Below are 20,032 nucleotides of genomic sequence, written 5' to 3'. Positions count from 1 at the left end.
CATTACTGAAATCAGGAACACCCGTTGAGTTATTATTGGAATCTGGGGACCTCTGGCTGAAGCAATTACGAAGATTTTAATTGTAAAACTACACAAAATTTGAGAAACAAGCATTCATTAAACAAATACACAATGTGCTTCTTTATGTACATACACTTTATTAATATATATTTTTATTTTCCAAAATTTCGTGGACCCCCCCCCTCTCAGTAGGTGTAGCAGACCCCAAAAGGTCCCCGGAGCACAGGTTAAGAACCACTGATCTAGATAAACGCTATTAAATATTCTACGTGTCAATGATGTATATGCAATGTAGTGGCATGATTACATTGCTAACACCCTGGTTTAGTAAGGGCCTTAAACCAGCTCAGTCCAAAGGGTTGATATATAACTCCAAATCCATACAACACAACCCCACTGAAGTACACATTCAAACAGCGGCACACATGTATGTGCATAGAGATGCAAATGATTGCACAAAATCACATATTATTTCCAGTGCATGCACAAACTCAGAGGCACCCATTCATACAGAGGCACACAGTGTGCACACTCACACACAAATGCTTGTACAGACTCTTCAGTCCATGGATAAACAAACTCACAGACACTCACACAAATGCACACATTGCTGTGCACTCACACACACAAAGATGTTTGTACAAACTCACAGATGAACATCTCCAGACAGTGCATACTCAAACACAAAGATGCACACTTTCCAGACACACCCATGCATACACATACTCACACACAGATGCATATTTATATAATCTCACAGATGTATATATCCAGACCCAGGGATACACAACTCAGAGGCACACCCTCATACAGCTGCACACATTTATTTGCACACTCCGTGTGATATGTGAACTCGCAGACATTCACATATGGAAGAACAAACTCGCAGCCAATAAATTCAGACTAAAGCATTCACATCCCTGAAACACACATGCGCGCACACACACACACACTGGCATATTCTGATGCTCAAAATGCATACATACAAATACCAACACTTAACCATGCCCACACAAATACACAACTAATGAGATGCACAGGAATGGATGCACACCTAAAGATAACTCCAGAACCTTCCATCAAAGCACACATACTGTAACACAAATGTGAACATGCCCGCACACTCACATACCTACACATACACCCACAGGTATAAACTCCCTGCCAGATAATGCCACACATGTAAATACGTACATTAATACACATTACGTAATTATGTAAGTATTACCTTAGGGTGAGCAGAGTAATATTTCTTTTTGTTTGTTCTAAGACGCACCCTTGGCTGATTTCAGGCCAAATGACCAACAGCATTGACTCTGGTCAGTATATTTACCTAGTGTGTATCGCAACCTAGTATGTAGGGTGTCTCATTGGCTTCTGTGTGTCTTTAACTTTAAGAGGTACACACAAAGACATGGGCAAATATAAATACAGACACACAGCACTCACTCTGATGGTTTTATATTGCTTCTCTTCCATGACTTTATACCCTAGAATATATTCCTCCTCTTTCTTCAGAAGACGCAGCCACTCTTGAAGTTTTACCTGCAGAGATGAAATTCCAAGTAATAAGTGTAGATCAGTAGTGTGCGGTCTTTCTTACAAGAAATATCATTACAGTACCAAACATACCTGCCCAGACTGTACCAGCCACACATACAGATTGTATGTATAAATTGTACATATCCAGACTGCAAGTACCAGCCCCAAGTATCACAAACAAGGACACAGACAAGAAGGTCACCTATTTGCACCTTTTCAGATATGGAAGGACCTATGGCCAGAACTCCTGCTCCAGGTAAACTAGCTTCATCACTGGCACTTACTCCTACTTGATAAAAACATTAGTATTTTACACCTAAACCCACAATAATAATAGTTAGATGGGAAACTACTTTAAAAAATAAACTTTGTCCTAGTGATATTTGCAAAGCACCAAGTGAAAGTATCTAGAACCCCAGCCCAGAATAAACTGGTGAACACTCACGTTGCTATATGACCAGGGGTATTAGAAGCACCAAACTCTAAGCTGTACTACTACCGGGCACAAGAAGCACACACACACTCCTGGATACACCCCCTGGCATATATGGCTCACTAAGTCAAGTCAAGTCAAATAATCTTTATTCGGATAAAAATATCCATAAAAGCACAGTTCATCACTACCAATAGCAAATACAATACAAGTTTTAAAACGTATAAATATACAGTATCATCCAATACAAAGTTACAGTAGTAAAATCACAGTAAAAAGGTTGGACGAACCTGCAAAATCTAGCAGCATTAATAACAAAGTATGAGGTTTAGACCAATGTGCAAAGTCAGCAGTATGTTACAAATAAAGTGCGATAACGTGCAATTAATCAGACAATGATAGGCCTCAAGGTACAGATATAATTTAACAAAAACCCCATTTTCAATTCTACCAATACTAGCAGCATTATCAAAATATTTAGTTACGGGCAATATTAATGACTATTATAAGGGCAAAGATAAACGGTGAATTTCACTAGGCAGTGTTAAAAAAAAGAAATTGTGACACATTAGGGTTCGTTCATAGAAGCACGTGAGCGTACCGCAGCTTGTAAGAACGTGCTTACTCGGAAAATCAAATCATCACTTCCTAGCCGTAAAATTTCAAAATATGCTAATTTAAAATCAAAGATAGCCCATGCCTTAAAATAAGGAATTAAATGCTGTTTTGTATATCTGGCGTAAAATTTACAAAAAAGTAAAAAATGTAACAATGTTTGTTTACTACCAATACCGCATGGGCAATACAACTGCTCAAGGTTGCTATTAAATCCTATCGGGAAGCAAAGTGAATATTTTAGACTACCATCCCTAAGGCGGAAAAGTAAGCTCCTTTTCCATCTCCCTATATCCTTTCTGAGGTATTTCTGTGGCATATGATGTTGAGTGCTCAGTGTCTCCAGAAATGGCAAATACCTAACAATCGAGGATTTATGATGCTCGATGTTCTGTCTTTCTTTATGATACAGGTCATACAGCGCCCCCCTAAGTGATTTTGTACTTATGCCTTCCAATGCTGATGGAGATAAGAAAATATGCTCCAACTTCACACTGGCTAAACTGTTTTTAACTGCAACAAGCCAAGGTATACTACCACCCTTATCGCATTTTAGGCAATCTATAATTATCTCTCTTGTTAAAATCGCAGCGGGGTTCTGCCATATTTTTAGCCAGAATATAGCTGGACGAGACCAAATAAAATCCTCCACATAATGTAGGTTCAATTCCTTGTGGCATATGTAAGTTGGAGATGAAATTTGAGCCCCGAGAATTTTTCTACAAAATCTATTCTTTTCAATTTGGATCCCGCTACAATTTACATACCCCCAGACTTCAGCACCATAGGTGGCCGTCGATACACATTGCAATTTATATATCTGGGATAAAGGTAACACCACTTCTGCTTGTTTTGGCTGCCGAAGGCTAATTATAGAATTAACAGCTTTGGAAAGTTTGCTTCTGCTAAGGGCTACATGGACTTGCCAAGAGCCTGATTCTGAAAAAACTAAGCCCAGATAAGGAAAAGTGCGTGCGCGTGTTAGGGATTCGCTGCCCGATGTTATAGAATTAATGCAGTGTTTTTTCGGCCCACACATCATTATATAAGATTTTTTTAAATTAGTGCAAAGGTCCAATTCGGCCCTAAAAGACACGAACCCCGTAACTAAAGTGCGAAGTGCGTTGGGGGTGCGGCCCATGAGGACCGCATCGTCTGCATATAAAAGCACGGGGAATAATTTGCCATTACTTTTCGGTACATCATTGGTCAGTTTAGACAGGGAATTATGTAATTCATTTATATAAAGAATAAAAAGTAGAGGGGCTAGAACACAGCCTTGTCTAACCCCTCTACCAATGACAATATCCCCAGAAACCTCCGCATCATTGCTTATCCTCACCTGTGCCTTTAAATCCCTGTGCAAATAAGCCACAAAAAAAAGGACCAAGGCCTCATCCAACCCATAATTTAAAAGAATCTCCCACAAACGTGATCTACTAACAAAATCAAAGGCGGAGGTTAAATCTATAAAACCCAAATAAAGCCGAACTTTTTGAGCGATCGTATATTTGCCCAGAATAAGATTTAAGTTCAAACACTGTTCGACTTTTCCGACATTACTTCTAAAGCCCAGCTAACAACAGTTTAAAATGTGGTTGTCTTCAGCCCATTTCCTGATCTTATTAAAGACAACGCTGCCCAAGATCTTCAAAGTATTGTCTATCAAGGAAATTGGGCGGTAACAGCTGGGATTGGATCGGTCACCTTTTTTAAAAATGGGCACAATGATACTGGTCGACCAAGTGCTCGGAATAGCCGTATTGGTAAGGTTATTAAAACCATTGCATAAAAGGGGAGCCCAAAAATCTGGTTCATGTTTTATAAGGTCTATTGGTAGCCCATCCGAGCCTGGGGCTTTATTCCCTGTACTTTGTTTTATGGCATCCTCGACTTCAATTACAGTTATAGCAACCTTTAAAACTGGGGGGCAGGTATGACTATTAGAGATCTTTGTGGAAGCTGTGTAGATTCTGGCAAAATGCTCCTCCCATAATTCGCTAGTTTTAACTTCTTTCCAGAATCCAGTTACATCCTTAAGTGAAGCAGCACTAGCAAAGTTATCCCAACGTTCTCTCAATATCTCGTCTGAGCGTAGTTTAGTTGCTTTCTCATAGCAGGCTCTTAATAATCTAACTCGGGTTATATCCCTGGGTATGGCCGCTAGTGCTTCACGCAGTGCTCGGTTAGCCCGCGAGCATATGCCATCGAACCATCTGGGATTCTTGCTTGAGTTGGTAACAGGTCTTGAAATTATATGTTTGATACCAACACATAAACCACTAAAGGCCTCAATGATCTCTGCACCTAGGGTGCTGCTTGATAGGCACGTCTCTACCAGTAGGGGATACGATTTTATCATGCGTGCGAATAGGGATTTACTAGCTATGCCTTTCCAAATCACTCTAAGTTTGTCAGTTGATGCCTCCAAATGTTTAGCCCCGATTTCCCTTTGGGTAATAAATTTAGAAAAAAGTCTAATGGTTGTTAAAATTGGGTTATGGTGACCTTGGCTAGTATATAAAACCTCAGCCTTTACTAAAAAGTTTACCAATGAAGATGATATAAAAACATAATCTATAATAGATGAACAGCCTCTGTAGGTAGGCAGTGGACCCTTATTTGAGTCAACGCCTGCCTGTTCCATTACATTAATTAAATTATGGGAAGAAATATAATTGCAGAGTTCCTCCCCTCTTTTACATAGGTTGACCCTAACCGGGGCAATGGTTGTATTGTCAATACCACTATGCAATCGTACGTTAAAGTCACCGCCTAGGCAGATTCCGTCCAATTTGCCATACCTCTGCTCATCTTCTAATTTATCAATAAATTCAAACAGATTAATAAAATTCCTATTTGGTAGTGATGTAAAATCATTATTATAAAAATTAAACATATCGAGGCCCCCTGTGAATAAACCGTGGCTTGAAAGTTCTCGTTATTTGTCACCAGAGGTTTTATACTACCCCCAGCTGAGATCTTTATCCATGTTGATAACCCCCCACGTGGACGACCTGTTTTGGGGCTGGGTACAATGCTATTATAACATGCAAATCCTTCAAGGAACAATTAATTTGTGCACCATGTCTCCTGGAACATCAGAATGTCATAATTGCTAACCAGATCAACCCACTCCATGGAATTCAGTTTGGATCTGAATCCTGCAATGTTCCAGCTTAGCACATTTAAGTTAGAATCTAGGGATCTGAGTTCAGTAACAACCGGACAGACTATTAAGGGTTCCACTAACTCTGGTGCAGTAATCAATAGTTGACTTGATAGTCATCCTGGCTCTCCAGACTAGACAGAACGGTAAACCGATTCTGTGTGATGTGTGTCGGGATAGTAAGATTACGTATGCCCAGAGGAGGTTTGTAGAAAAAGCCCAGCGGTAGTGAATGTATGCTGGTTGGGGCAATATTGTGGTGCATTTGTACTCTTAGTAGCCATTTCACCAGGGAGGGACGTCTGAAATTCACGACAATACAGTCACCTGTAATGTTCTTATCTGAGGGTCCTACCCATCCTACACGTCGCACCATTAAAATATCATTTGCGTTCACCATCCCTAGGCCCTTATACTTCGATAACCAATCAATACTCTTATTCTGGAGTTGTTCCCAGGACTCTGATTGGTCTTTCTTCAAGGGAGGAGCGCCAGCTAAAATTACAACATAAGGGCAGGCTTCAGGTGGTAAGTGGAGAACATCTTCAGATGGATTCTTAACCTGATTTTCAAGAATGGGAGTAACGTTCGGAGCAGTTGCCATGCTTGTGAGAACGGGGGCCAACGGCACGGGGTGGCTGATGCTAAATTTCGAGACAAACTATTGCTAATGGTCCTATTGCCAAGTGCTGCGTTTGACAAGGGCATCAAACTGGGGATAGGTTTGGGAAAAGAACTGCTCTTAGAGTTGCCACACTTATCACATGCAGTATTAACAATAGGAAGCATACAATCACCGCTCTCCTTTGATATACCCTGATCAATTGTCTCCATTGATTTTCGGTGCAGTTCCCCCCTGAGTTTATCAAAAATAGTGACAGCTTTTTTATGAATATCTGGTTTCTTAACCAGGTTTTCCAATCTGTCCAGACGTTTAAAAAGGGCATTAAATTGTTTATCTACCAAACTTTTTAAACGGTCATAAACAGAGTCCACTATAGTGTTGATTAGGGTATCACCCGACCTTTCACAAGTGCCATGGGCAGTTGTATGCTCAGTTTGAGCGTGGATAGAGATAACTGCTGCTTCTGATGTGGTCAAGTCTACGGTGCTAACATTTGTTAGCTCAATGGGGCTCCCAGTCATGGCAGTAGTTCCTCGTCTCCACAAACTCAAGGGTGTAGGTTGGGTTTTTAGGCGGGGTGGCAGTTTCCTCTTACTGCTAGTGATTTTTGACGTACCTCTCTTCCTTTTTTCCCCCACTGCTTTGGTGACCAAATTTCCAATACTAGCATTAACTTGAGGCCGTAGTTGACACTAAGCAATTGAGCAAGACACAGTACATCAATACCCTTGAGAGCCCTGATTGGGAGAGCACCTCGACAAAGCCATACTGAATTAAACTCAGCCAATAGTGCACGACTGGCCTAGGAGGGCGTCAGAAGACACACAGCCTGCCCTGAGCTATACACCCCGGAATAGTCCCTGACCCACCACCCGCTTTACTCAATCACAGCTGACAGGCAGGCCCTCAACAGAATAAGAGGGGAAGGGGGAGGTGAAGCGGGGGAAATAACTAAGGTAGGAGATTTGTTTCCCCGGTGGCGCCTAAATAGACTTAGCCATCGTCAGCAGACAGATACAACCTACACTTGTGGAAACATTTGCCTACATACGAATGCACGTCATTTGTGAAGCACACTACTCAACCTTTCCGCAGGAACCAAGAGCTTACTGCAACATCATTGACTTAAGCAACGTGGGTGGGAGCTGAACCCCTAGCCCGTCGGACCACACGGCTCACTGACTGAGGAGTCTGATGGCCTGATACCACGGGCAGGATCTGGTTTGAGCGTGAACTTGTCAAGCAGTAAAATTGAGCCAGGCCGGAGTCAAACCAGACCCATTACTGGAGGGGCACAATGTAAAGTTGCCACACTAAATCTAACCACAGCTAAAGCTTTTTACTAGAAAATCAACATCAGCGAGGTAACCATCAGAAGCAAAGCCCTCTCCAAGGCCGTCAAACATTGAACCAACCCTCTGCCAGAACCTAGAGTCTCTGCATTAGTCGACAAATTAAATGACATCAACCTCTTCTCCACCAAATCAGATCGAACATTCATCATTTCACGCCCGCACTTCCAACATCTCCCATTTCTTCACAACTAAATGGAACTCCTACAATTGATTCATGCATGTGGATCTATCGAATATTTCTAGGTAAACTCCTTTCCTTCAGCCATCATCAACCTGCTCAAAGCATCAAAGGAGAGCTCCTTCCACCACACTATCATCATCTCCCCCATTCAAGGAAAACTCTTCGGACAGGTCATATCTTTCCCTTGCTAAAGAAACCATCCCTGGACCCAGCCGACCTCAGCAACTTCTGCCCTATTACCCACCTTAAAGGAGCACACTGAGACAGCCACACTCCAAGTAGTAGATAATGGATCATGCCCTCCTTCCCAATGACAAGAACACCCCTGACTTGCTTCATACTGGTCTCATGTTTGGAGGCACCTCCGACAGTATAGTACAGTTCGGATTACTCCTTTGGCCCACCTTGCTCCCTGGCACGATCTCCAACGACTGCAGATGGCTAGCCATGCCACTTGCAACAGCCAAACTCTGCACATTACGTCACTGGAGGCAGTCCTCCCGCCCCGTCGACTGAGTGGCTACTTAAACTGTATCGCATAGCACTATACGAGAAAATCACTTATACTATGAATGACCAATTACAAATCTATGGGGCGGTCTCAAACCCTTTCATGACTGCAGTGTTAGAATCCCTTGCTCTCACCCCACACCAACACGAGACACACTGACCGATGAACGAAGCACCTGCGTGAGACACACTGACCGATGAACGAAGCCCCTATCATACTGAACCAGATGGCACTTGCTGGCTCACTGACACTGTATGCGCCACTGCAGGCTTCCCAATACACTTGCCTCTTATCAGGCCCTCTTCCTTTCTTCCAACCTCTCAATTTTCCCACACCCTCCCACTACCCCTTATGCCTAACAGTGCCTCCCCACAGCATAGGAGAGAATATGCACTGCAACCAGTTTACCCTCACACCGAGGACGTGATCATAACTTGCCTATGATAGCCAGAAGATGACATCTGTGCACTTACCCTGTACCACATATACGTACCGTCTTCCCTAAGCTAGTCCCATTTTTAGGTCTGGCGGAGACCTTAAGTAAGGAGGGCTTCAAAAAAATGCTACCGCCGGCTACAGCATGCAGTGCATGTGCGCGGGCGCGCGCTTGCACTGCAGGCTGTGGCCGGCGGTAGCATCCCCCCCCCGCCCCCCCCCCAAGCTTTTTTCTTTGTAAAGAAATAGATGCTGGTTTCTGTTTCTTTACTTTTGCTATATTCGGGCACCGGCGCTTTACTTTTAATGTTAATAATAAAGCGCCGTTGCCGCGATTATAGCAAAAGTAAAGAAATAGAAACAAGCATCTATTTCTTTACAAAGAACAAGCATTGGCATAGCCAATAGGTTTCACTGTTGGGACCTTATAAGTATTTATTTATGCAGCACAATTTCTTTGGTGCAACAACAACTGTTGCATGGCTAAACACTTAAAAGGTCCCAAAGGCGAGACCTATTGGCTATGCCAATGCTTGTAATACTTGATGTGCCCTCCTTTTTCTCACCCTTCGTTTCCTTCCTCTTTATTCTGTATCGTAATGGGAGGCACTGCATGCCACTTGTGGCATTCTCGTGCCTACCCATGGCATGTTCTTGTAAACTTTAAAGGTTGCTAAAAAATACACAATCATCTAGCTGTGATCAACATCCTGGAAAAAATGCATGTGATTTTCAGGCAATATCTTGAAATCGTGACATCCGACCTCACCAACTGGTGAAAGTTCATGTAAATAGGTTTCGCAAGATCACAGAAATGCCCTGTCTGCTGCAGAGTACCCCAGGGCTCCATCCTTTATCCCATCATCTTCAAGCTATATAAGGGATCTCTTTAAACCATTCTTTCAGACAGCAGCATCAAGATCCCTCAATATACAGATACTCAATGCTACCTAAAAATATCCTCACCCAACGTCATACAGCGAATCAAGCCTTGCCCTGAACTTATACAGTTTTGCTTGTCAACTAAAGCTAAACACCACAAAGACTGAATTATTCTTTTATTCCAACAGCTCAAAACAATCCCATTTTCATGATTGGCTCTCCAATGTAAACCAGACTTTTAACCCACCTTCGACACAGACCTCTTATTCAAGGAACACATTGCAAACATAGGCTAGAAACCCAGCTTTCTTGGTTATCATGAAGAAAGGGAAGTCGGAAGATGACTTCAGAACCACCATACAAGTCCTCTACCATTTGGATGGAGGCAGAGCCCTGCTCAACTGTCTCCCCAATACCACTCGGCACCTATTAAAGGTAGCACAGACGAAGCGACACAGCTCATCAAGGTCTTGAAGAAATTCAATCATATCATCTCCATATTAAAAGACCTACACTGGCTCCTTCTTCCAGCCCAGATCATCTTCAAGACCAACTGCATCAGTTATAAAGAGCTCAACAAGAAGACGCCAGCTTATCTGGCAAAGACACAAACTCCAAGTATAGGGAACAAGGTTAGACCAGGAGGCTTATACAGGAACGAAGACAGAGAATAGACAACAAGAGAGCAGGAGCCAGATCTACACAGGGTCTGCCACAGAGAACAGACAACAAGAGATCAGGAGCCAGATCTACACAGGGTCTGCCACAGAGAACAGACAACAAGAGATCAGGAGCCAGATCTACACAGGGTCTGCCACAGAGAACAGACAACAAGAGATCAGGAGGCAGATCTACACAGGGTCTGCCACAGAGAACAGACAACAAGAGATCAGGAGGCAGATCTACACAGGGTCTGCCATAGAGAGCAGATAGCAAGAGAGCTGGAGGCAGATCTACACAGGGTCTGCCATAGAGAGCAGATAGCAAGAGAGCTGGAGGCAGATCTACACAGGGTCTGCCACAGAGAACAGACAACAAGAGATCAGGAGGCAGATCTACACAGGGTCTGCCACAGAGAACAGACAACAAGAGATCAGGAGGCAGATCTACACAGGGTCTGCCATAGAGAGCAGATAGCAAGAGAGCTGGAGGCAGATCTACACAGGGTCTGCCATAGAGAGCAGATAGCAAGAGAGCTGGAGGCAGATCTACACAGGGTCTGCCATAGAGAGCAGATAGCAAGAGAGCTGGAGGCAGATCTACACAGGGTCTGCCATAGAGAGCAGATAGCAAGAGAGCTGGAGGCAGATCTACACAGGGTCTGCCATAGAGAGCAGATAGCAAGAGAGCTGGAGGCAGATCTACACAGGGTCTGCCATAGAGAGCAGACAGCAAGAGAGCTGGAGGCAGATCTACACAGGGTCTGCCACAGAGAACAGACAACAAGAGATCAGGAGCCAGATCTACACAGGGTCTGCCACAGAGAACAGACAACAAGAGATCAGGAGGCAGATCTACACAGGGTCTGCCACAGAGAACAGACAACAAGAGATCAGGAGGCAGATCTACACAGGGTCTGCCATAGAGAGCAGATAGCAAGAGAGCTGGAGGCAGATCTACACAGGGTCTGCCATAGAGAGCAGATAGCAAGAGAGCTGGAGGCAGATCTACACAGGGTCTGCCATAGAGAGCAGATAGCAAGAGAGCTGGAGGCAGATCTACACAGGGTCTGCCATAGAGAGCAGATAGCAAGAGAGCTGGAGGCAGATCTACACAGGGTCTGCCACAGAGAACAGACAACAAGAGATCAGGAGGCAGATCTACACAGGGTCTGCCACAGAGAACAGACAACAAGAGATCAGGAGGCAGATCTACACAGGGTCTGCCACAGAGAACAGACAACAAGAGATCAGGAGGCAGATCTACACAGGGTCTGCCATAGAGAGCAGATAGCAAGAGAGCTGGAGGCAGATCTACACAGGGTCTGCCATAGAGAGCAGATAGCAAGAGAGCTGGAGGCAGATCTACACAGGGTCTGCCATAGAGAGCAGATATCAAGAGAGCTGGAGGCAGATCTACACAGGGTCTGCCATAGAGAGCAGATAGCAAGAGAGCTGGAGGCAGATCTACACAGGGTCTGCCACAGAGAACAGACAACAAGAGATCAGGAGGCAGATCTACACAGGATCTGCCACAGAGAACAGACAACAAGAGATCAGGAGGCAGATCTACACAGGGTCTGCCACAGAGAACAGACAACAAGAGATCAGGAGGCAGATCTACACAGGGTCTGCCATAGAGAGCAGACAACAAGAGAGCTGGAGGCAGATCTACACAGGGTCTGCCATAGAGAGCAGATAGCAAGAGAGCTGGAGGCAGATCTACACAGGGTCTGCCATAGAGAGCAGATAGCAAGAGAGCTGGAGTCAGATCTATACAGGCTCTGACACAGGGAACAGACAACAAGAGAGCCGGAGCCAGATCTATACAGGGTCTGCCACGGAGAACAGACAGTGAGAGACCTGGAGCCAGATCTATACAGGGTCTGCCACAGAGAACAGACAGCAAGAGAGCTCGAGCTAACCCACACATGGTAAGGGGTGAGGAGGAGTAAAGGGAGATAAGGTTTTTCTTATGGTTCAGGTAACGAAAAGGAGGTAAAGGGTTTTTATGGTTCAGGAGCAGCTAGCGGTAAAGGAGGGAATGGTTGAGGGGCTCGTAGAGGTAAAGTAGGCAATGGCTGAGGGGCTCGTAGAGGTAAAGGGGGGTGGATTTGCTGCCCCCGGTGAGCTGGGTGTAGAATCTGTACCATAATCGTATGACTGTGTTTACACACCCTGCATTGCTGCACCTCTTCACGTAAGGCTCTTCTGCTCATGTACTACACACTGCAATACTGAATCCCTTGAGTATAGCTTGACAACACAAAAAAAAAACACACACACATCCCTTCTGATCTTCTGCAGCTATCTGTGTACCGCAAGGTATATGCCTGTGGTCTCAGCACTGTGTTCTCTTTTGCACATTCCTATATAGGTATCACAGAGTGCAGGCCTCGTAAAATCATAGAAAGTTTACTAGACCTGCAAGTCAAATTAATTGAATAATCTACTTGACCTAACTGTAATGTACTGGACCCCTTAACTGATCTCAAATTGTGTGATCCTAGGCAAATATTTTGTCTAATGTAGCCACCTTTTTATTCATTATCACACGAAAGAGCACCTTCAAATATGCAGGTTCACTATTTCTGCTGTACAAAAAAAATATTTTTATTAACTAGACTAAACGTTTATTCCATTACAATAAGAATCGAGCCCACAGAGGGTACACATGATCCCTGGCTTGTTTCTTAGTTCACTAATGGCACTATTTCACAGGTCATGTTTAAAGACTCACTCTTCATAAATATATTACTGAAGACTGATGTGGTACCGCATTTACAGACAGCACATTTTCCATTGAAATGGCAACAAACTTTCCCACTAACATGTAGTTTTACTGATAAAACTATATAGCGCATAAACAATGTATAGAAATGCTCCATTACTTACAGATAATGACATTACTCCTAGCCCTACTCCCTTGCCTTTCTTCTTAACAAGTGAGGCCCTCTGCCTTCCCCCAGGCCCACCCCCAGCCAATAAAAAAAAAAATACCGCCCACCACCACCACCACCTGCTGTACGTAAACAACCTGAGCCTTGAACTCAGCTGGACCGCACCGGGAGAGCAAGAGGTCCTAGAAGGAAGGCAAGGGAGCACAACTAGGAGTAATGCCATTATCAGTACGTAATGAACGCATTACCTCCCATCCCTCTCTCGCCTTCCTCCTTAACACGTGAGGAAATAGCAAGCAAAAACAGACTGACAACCGAGTGAAGGAGAACACCATTCGAATAACGTGCCCAAATCACAATACAAACACCCCCTATTCCTTCGTAAAGGACTAGACCCTGTGGCCCTGGACATTATCCAAACGTTCCATACCAGCAATGCGATAGAGGCAGACAAAAGTGGAAGGGGAAGACCAAGTCGCTGCCCTACAGATTTCCACTACAGAGGTACCCTATAATTCAGCCAGAGTAGCCGCCATACTGCCTGTGCAATGCCCCTGCACACCCTCAGGAGATCTACCTCTTTCACCTCGTAAACCAAAAGAATCCAACGACTCAAAGTCGCTGTGGACGTTTTCTCACCCTTCTTAACCGGACAAAAGTTCAGAAACAAGGACTCCATCACATGCAAATACCACAACAAAGTCTGCCGCACATCCGAACAGTGCAAACGACAGTCCTCAGCCGAGTAAGGATTAGGGCAGAACTCAGGCAAAATCACCTCCTGACTGAGATGAAAAGCAGAATTAAACTTAAGGACAAAGGACGGAACCAGTACCAGCATAACCCAGTCCGAAAATATCTTGCAAAACTGATTTTTACAGGACGAGGCCCCCAACTCTCCCAACCTTCTAGCCGAAGTAATGGTGACCAAGAAACAAGCCTTGCAAGCCAAAAGCTTCAACTCCAGCCCCTCAAGGGGCTTAAAAGGAGGACCCGAGAGAACATTCAAGACCAGCTGCAAATTCCAACAGGGAAAGGAATGAACAGGCTGAGGAAAAAGGTTCAAAAGACTGAGAAAAAAACTATTAAAACAACTTTTTTTTTTTAAACGAGGCATCACGCTCCGTCGTCCTGCAGATTACACCAGGATGCCTGAATGGCCACCAACTGCACTCACAGGGAAGCAACCGAAAAACCCAATTGGTCCCCATCTTGCAGGAACTGCATAACTTAAAAGAGGTCAGCCACAATAGGATCAACCTCCTTAGGACCACACCAGGCTGAAAAACCTCTCCAAAGCCTAATATAAGAGAGAAGACTAGAGGATCTACGAGTAGCCTGCAACGTCACAACCAAATGTTCAGGTACCCCCCCCACACCAGCTAAGCCCTGCCGTTCAACCGCCATGCTGTCGAGTGCAACTTCCTTAAGGTGCCCAGGGGAAGAGCTGGAAAAATCATCAGTGACAGGACCAAAGGATAGGCCCACTCCAGGTCACAACTAAACAAGCCTAGGAGAGGAAACCAATTTACGCAATACCACCTGAACCAGAAAGGCCTGGACCAGCTGAAACGGAGGGAAAGCATAAAGAAGGTCCTGAGGCTAAGACAAGTCCAGCCGTTGACTCCTCATGCCAGGGGACACTGACCCAGAGAAAGATAAAACACTCCACTTTGGCATTATTCGGGGCCAAAAACAGGTCCACCACAAGAAGGCCCCAACGAACCACCAACTTGCTGAACAAACTGGGAAGCAGGGAGAAATCCTTGGACGATGGAATGTCCCTGCTCAACAGTCAGGCACGAACATTATCCACACCTGAATGTATAGAGCAGACAGCCCCAGAACCCAGTCCTGAGCCCACAGGAAAATGCCGCTATAGGACTTCCCCACCAGATTGTCCGTCCCACCACCACCATCTGACCCCGCAGAGAATCCTGAAAATGGAGTAGAGCGAGCTAAATTGCTCGTAACTCCCTCCAGTTCGAAGACATATCCAATCAGTAAAAAAAAGAAACAAGCATTTACAATGCAATGGTCTCGGCATTGTTAAAGTTAGAGCTATTGGCATTGCTCATGACATTATTTTTGTTTATGTTTTTAAAACATTTAAAGAAACTGCATTGTTATTTACAATGATGTCAATAGCTTAATCACTCTCAAATGCGAGACCTATTGCATTTGCACCCACACACAGAGCCACACCCACAGAGCCACCCACCCACACAGAGCCACCCACACACACAGAGCCACTCACCCACACAGAGCCACCCACACAGAGCAACCCACACACAAATAGAGGCACCCACAGAGCCACCTATACACACAGTTACCCACACACAGCCAGAGCCACCACGCATAGAACCACCTACAAAAAAATCCACCCCCACAGAGCCACCCACACACAGAGCCACCCACACACACACACACACACACACACACAGCCACCCACACACACAGAGCCACCCACCCACACACAAACACACACACACACACACACACACACACACACACACACAGACCTAAAAAGGAGGGGTGACTTCAAGGGCCAAGACAGATGTGAGGAGCGGAGCAAAGTCAGGGTGGAGCGGGGCATGTAGGGCCAAAGAATAGCGAAGGGCTGGAAGCCAAGGCGAGAACTTGGGACAAGAGACGAGGGTGGGGGGTTGAAGGACAGAAAGGTAGGGAGATATTAGGGAAAAGGGAGAAGAGCGGAACTCAGCCTATGATTGGCGCATGGCCAAAAGGCAGCAGTCCAGGGCTCAAAGAGAGGACAGCGTGCGGCTGTAATACGAAGAGAAGAGGCGCGGGCGAAAAAGGGGAGAGGGCAGAAGCAATAATGTGTATTGTATTGTAATTGCAATTAAATAGCGCTGACGACTTGACGAGGTGTTGAAGCGCTTTTACGGTGAGTAGCACGCTACTCCAGCACCCATTTGGATTAGTGTAGGAAATTACAAGAAAAAAAGAGCGAGGGTAAGAAATCCAGATATTTAGGGCAAGAGTGGCCGATAAGAGTAAAAGATGGTGTCTTTCAGGGAAAATTAGTGGAACATATCGAGTGAAAGAAGAGAAACTAGAGAAGGTACAAAGGAGGACCCACAAGGACTGGGGGGGTGGGGGGTAAAGGAGTTGGATGGGTCATGGAGCTGTAATTCGGAAGGTGTGGGGCAGTTAGAAATGGTGTTTAAAAGCTAGGCGCTTTGAATGCTGTTTGCGTTCATTGTTTCCACTGCCTCTGTACAGCACACACACACTCATTCGCTTTCTGCCTTCAGAAGAAGGGCCTCCGAGCTCAGAACATCCTATTCTAACCAGTTGTTTATCTGTCTGAGAACAGAGCGACTCCCTGCAGCATGTGCCAGGCGCAGACAAAAGAGCCGACTCAACACAGACAACACACGTGCACTACCCCCACGGGGCCCTGCGCTTTACACGTGTGTGGGGGGGACTGAGCTACCAGTGCCACTTTCCACACAGCGACTGACTTAACCAAGGAAGAAATCGCCCTTTCACCGCAGAGACTATTGGCACTGAACTACCCTATGAAGAACGTATTTAGGTTTCACGAATACATTAAACCTAGTGCATTGCCTGCCAGGCTGACTTACCATACCCATGACAGATGAACGCACCAACAGTCATTTTAGATATCCAATTACCCCAGCATCATACTTCCCGTGACACTCTCCTCGGGGAAATGCATCCGTGTGCTCTTGGACTGGTTGCTTCTGCTCGGTACGGCTCGGCCTGACACCCACGCAGAGTAGCTTTCTTTTTTAACCCTAACTGCAGCAAGAATGACATATGGACCCCGAGTGCCAGGGGGAGGAGAGCGAACAGCGCCAGCCGGAGGCAGGAGCACCGAGGGAGCCGAGAGCAGGGGATGGGTCACTGCTTTAAAGACCGCGATCCCTTTGTTACTTGCAGTTCATAAATTGTGCTCCTTCTAATATGGCCTAGTGAGGCATGAAAGCCAGCCACCCTTCAGTACAAGCTGGAGAGTGATGCCGGAATACTGCACAGGGGTGCACAGCCCACACCCCACCGCACTCTACCAAGCCTTTCTCTGCTGCCCATCCCGCCAGCGCTCTGTAGCGACTGCAAGTTGGCGCTTTATAGAAATCACCGAAATAAATATGTAGACTTGACAGGAGTCCGGTGAGCACACTACGACTCCGGTGGGTGCGCAACGCCCGTTGGGTATGAGAGGGGTGCCCTTAATGTCAACCACACCATTATGTAAATGATAACAATTAATGGGTACAAGCAGTGTTTTAGAGCTATCACACATACGCGGGGCGTGCGTGCGTGGGTGGGGGTGGGGGGGGGGGGAGTATTCGGTCTGGGTAAGGGATCTGAATCGGCAACGGAGCACATAACTACGGGAGGGCTACGGGTGTACGGGGGCACGGGTTGCAAGGGAGATCCGCCGAGTCTGGAAGGGGGGTTTCAATAGACCACAGGGGCTGCAAAAGGGTGAGGAGGAGGACGGAGCCTGGGTGGGTCTGTGGAGCGCTGGGACAGTACAAGAGCAACGAGGCCGCATGGGGTGCAATTGGAGGAGCCCAGAGTCTGTAGGGTGCGGGGCAGCGAGGTCAGCATGCCCGGCTCCAGGAATTGTTTTTTGGGAGGGCAAAGGATCAGGGCACAAGTCCTAAACAAGGGGGAAAGGTGTCCAAGGCACGGTGCGGATCCCTGCTCATCGAAGGGCAGCGCCGCCAACTATACTCACAACAGCACGAAGATCCTCACGGCCAGAGGACAGCAAAACAATGGCGGATGGAAGCTCCGAAACTTTTTCGGATTCGGGGGCGTGTTCCTGCTGTTCTAAAAGGGCGTGGCTAAAAAGTGGAAAGAACAGCAAGGAACACGCCCCCGAATCTGAAAAAGACGGAGCCTATTTGGAGGGACAGCTCTCTCCTCCAATGGCGGGCCTCCGTTTAGGAAGCCAGCCAATGGAGGAGAGGCAAAAAGAGAGGCGGGCTAAGGAGCCACTCTAGGAAACATTAAATCTCGACTTCCGGTTCTGCCTTCGGCAGACCGGTAGTCCTCGACCTAAAAAAGACGAAGTACATTAAAAGAAAAACGTCCTACCAGCTCTCCGGGACGCTCCTGCTCCCGTCGATCCGGTAGCACTGCGCCTGTTACCAGGAAACACAGCCCCAGCCTCATAAGGACTGCCAGACTCCGTGACAGCGTCCATATATATGCCAGTGCTCCACTCCTCGAGAACGAGGAGACTAGGGAGGCACCCGAGTCACTGGAGGATTACCGCCCGCAGCTCCGCAGAGGTCATGATCCAAGAACCAAAGACTCCCCGGCACCACCACAGAGAGGAATACTGAAGGTAAGTCTCACCTAGGGAGACAAAAAGAACAGGAGGTGGTGGGGGCAGACGGTGTTTTTTTAGGCTGGGGTGGATCAGGGGGGAGGGGGAGGCGGAGGGCCTCACGTGTTAGAAGGAATTGGGTAATTGGGTTTCAGCAAAAAACAGTTAACATTTGAACATCACCAAGTAAAGTGTTCTGATCCTATACAAATATTTTTTTCATCCCATAGAACTACAAACATATGCCTACATAACTGCTGAAATATATTTTGAAATGTTTGTACAGATCACTTCTTAGATATTTCAATGTTGTGTTACAAAAAACAAAAACCTGAAATCTTACAGCCTTTCGTTTCACATGCTGTGCACACTGCGATTGTCACGCAGTTCACTTAGGAAATCCTCTAATTTCACAGTCATAGAAAGAAAATTAAATGTAGGAAGATAAATTGACTCTTGACCTCTGTCTCTGCATGGCGAGCAAATGTGATAAAAACAAGATTTTAAGGCATCTTTATTGCTCATTCACTTTGTGAGCAAACAGAATACCTGTTATTTGTCAGCTCAACAAAACGGGCGAGTAGGCACTAAAAATATCTCGTCCTGATGAAATATGACTCGCCATAGCGAGTGGATCCCTATGCACCCACAAACATACCTAGTGCCTTTTATAGGGTATCCACTGGGTTCATGATGATGATGATCCCTGAATACCCACAGACATCCTGTGCTCTTCTTTTGCCTCTTCTATGAGGCTCATGGTGTACAACCTGTAATATCTGAAAGCTGACATACATTCCTTATATCAGGGGTTTCCAACCTTTTCTGTAATAAGAGCAACTGTTTAATGAAAGTCATTGTGAGCTACTAATATTAGTGTTGTAAGAGTGACCACATCAGACAAGATTACCTTAGTGACCACCATATGCAAGATTACCAGCAGCAATTACCTCAGTGCATCAGGAAGGATTGCCAGCAGTAATGTAAAAAACAAAAAGTTTTATCAATTTGGAATCTACGGGTAATACTTAGCCATTGCTGCCATTCCCCTGGCACCAGATGCGGAGTTTATATACAGTACATTGAGTGCCATAAACAGTTCCGGCAATCCTTTTTTGGTAGGGAATGTGTACCTCTGTCTGTGGAGTCAAATTAAATGCATTGAATGAGGAATCCAAGTGGGCCTCGACCTTACCCAGTCAAAATGCAGCCAGTGAATAACATATCCAGATGTCCAGCATCGGGTACGTGTGATCACTGCGTGTACTGTGTGTGCCGTGTCCTGATTGGCATGTGTTCCTAACTCTATGCGGCATCGGACTTTATGGCGTTTTAGGAACACGCGCACGTCTCTGGTCTTGTGTGCTTGTTG

The 20,032-nt window shown here is 45.6% G+C and overlaps 1 protein-coding gene across 3 annotated transcripts in view; it reads right to left on the bottom strand.

Annotated features, from left to right (window-relative positions):
- The window catches only part of LOC146870431 (E3 ubiquitin-protein ligase TRIM39-like), a 235,480-nt gene that overhangs the window by 90,563 nt on the left and 124,885 nt on the right, over positions 1 to 20,032 (bottom strand). The window contains exon 2 of one of the 3 annotated variants that reach the window (XM_085640914.1): positions 1,471 to 1,566. The exons of the other annotated variants lie outside the window; for them this stretch is intronic. Coding sequence (XP_085497040.1) covers positions 1,471 to 1,566 — 96 coding nt within the window. The remainder of the gene's footprint in view (positions 1 to 1,470; positions 1,567 to 20,032) is intronic. 3 annotated transcript variants of the gene reach the window in all.

The sequence above is a fragment of the Triturus cristatus genome, chromosome 1_1 (assembly GCF_964204655.1).
Source record: "Triturus cristatus chromosome 1_1, aTriCri1.1, whole genome shotgun sequence".
In the NCBI taxonomy this organism is placed as follows: domain Eukaryota; kingdom Metazoa; phylum Chordata; class Amphibia; order Caudata; family Salamandridae; genus Triturus; species Triturus cristatus.
The sequence above is the reverse complement of the archived record's forward strand: the minus strand, read 5'-3'. Positions and strand labels throughout refer to the sequence as shown.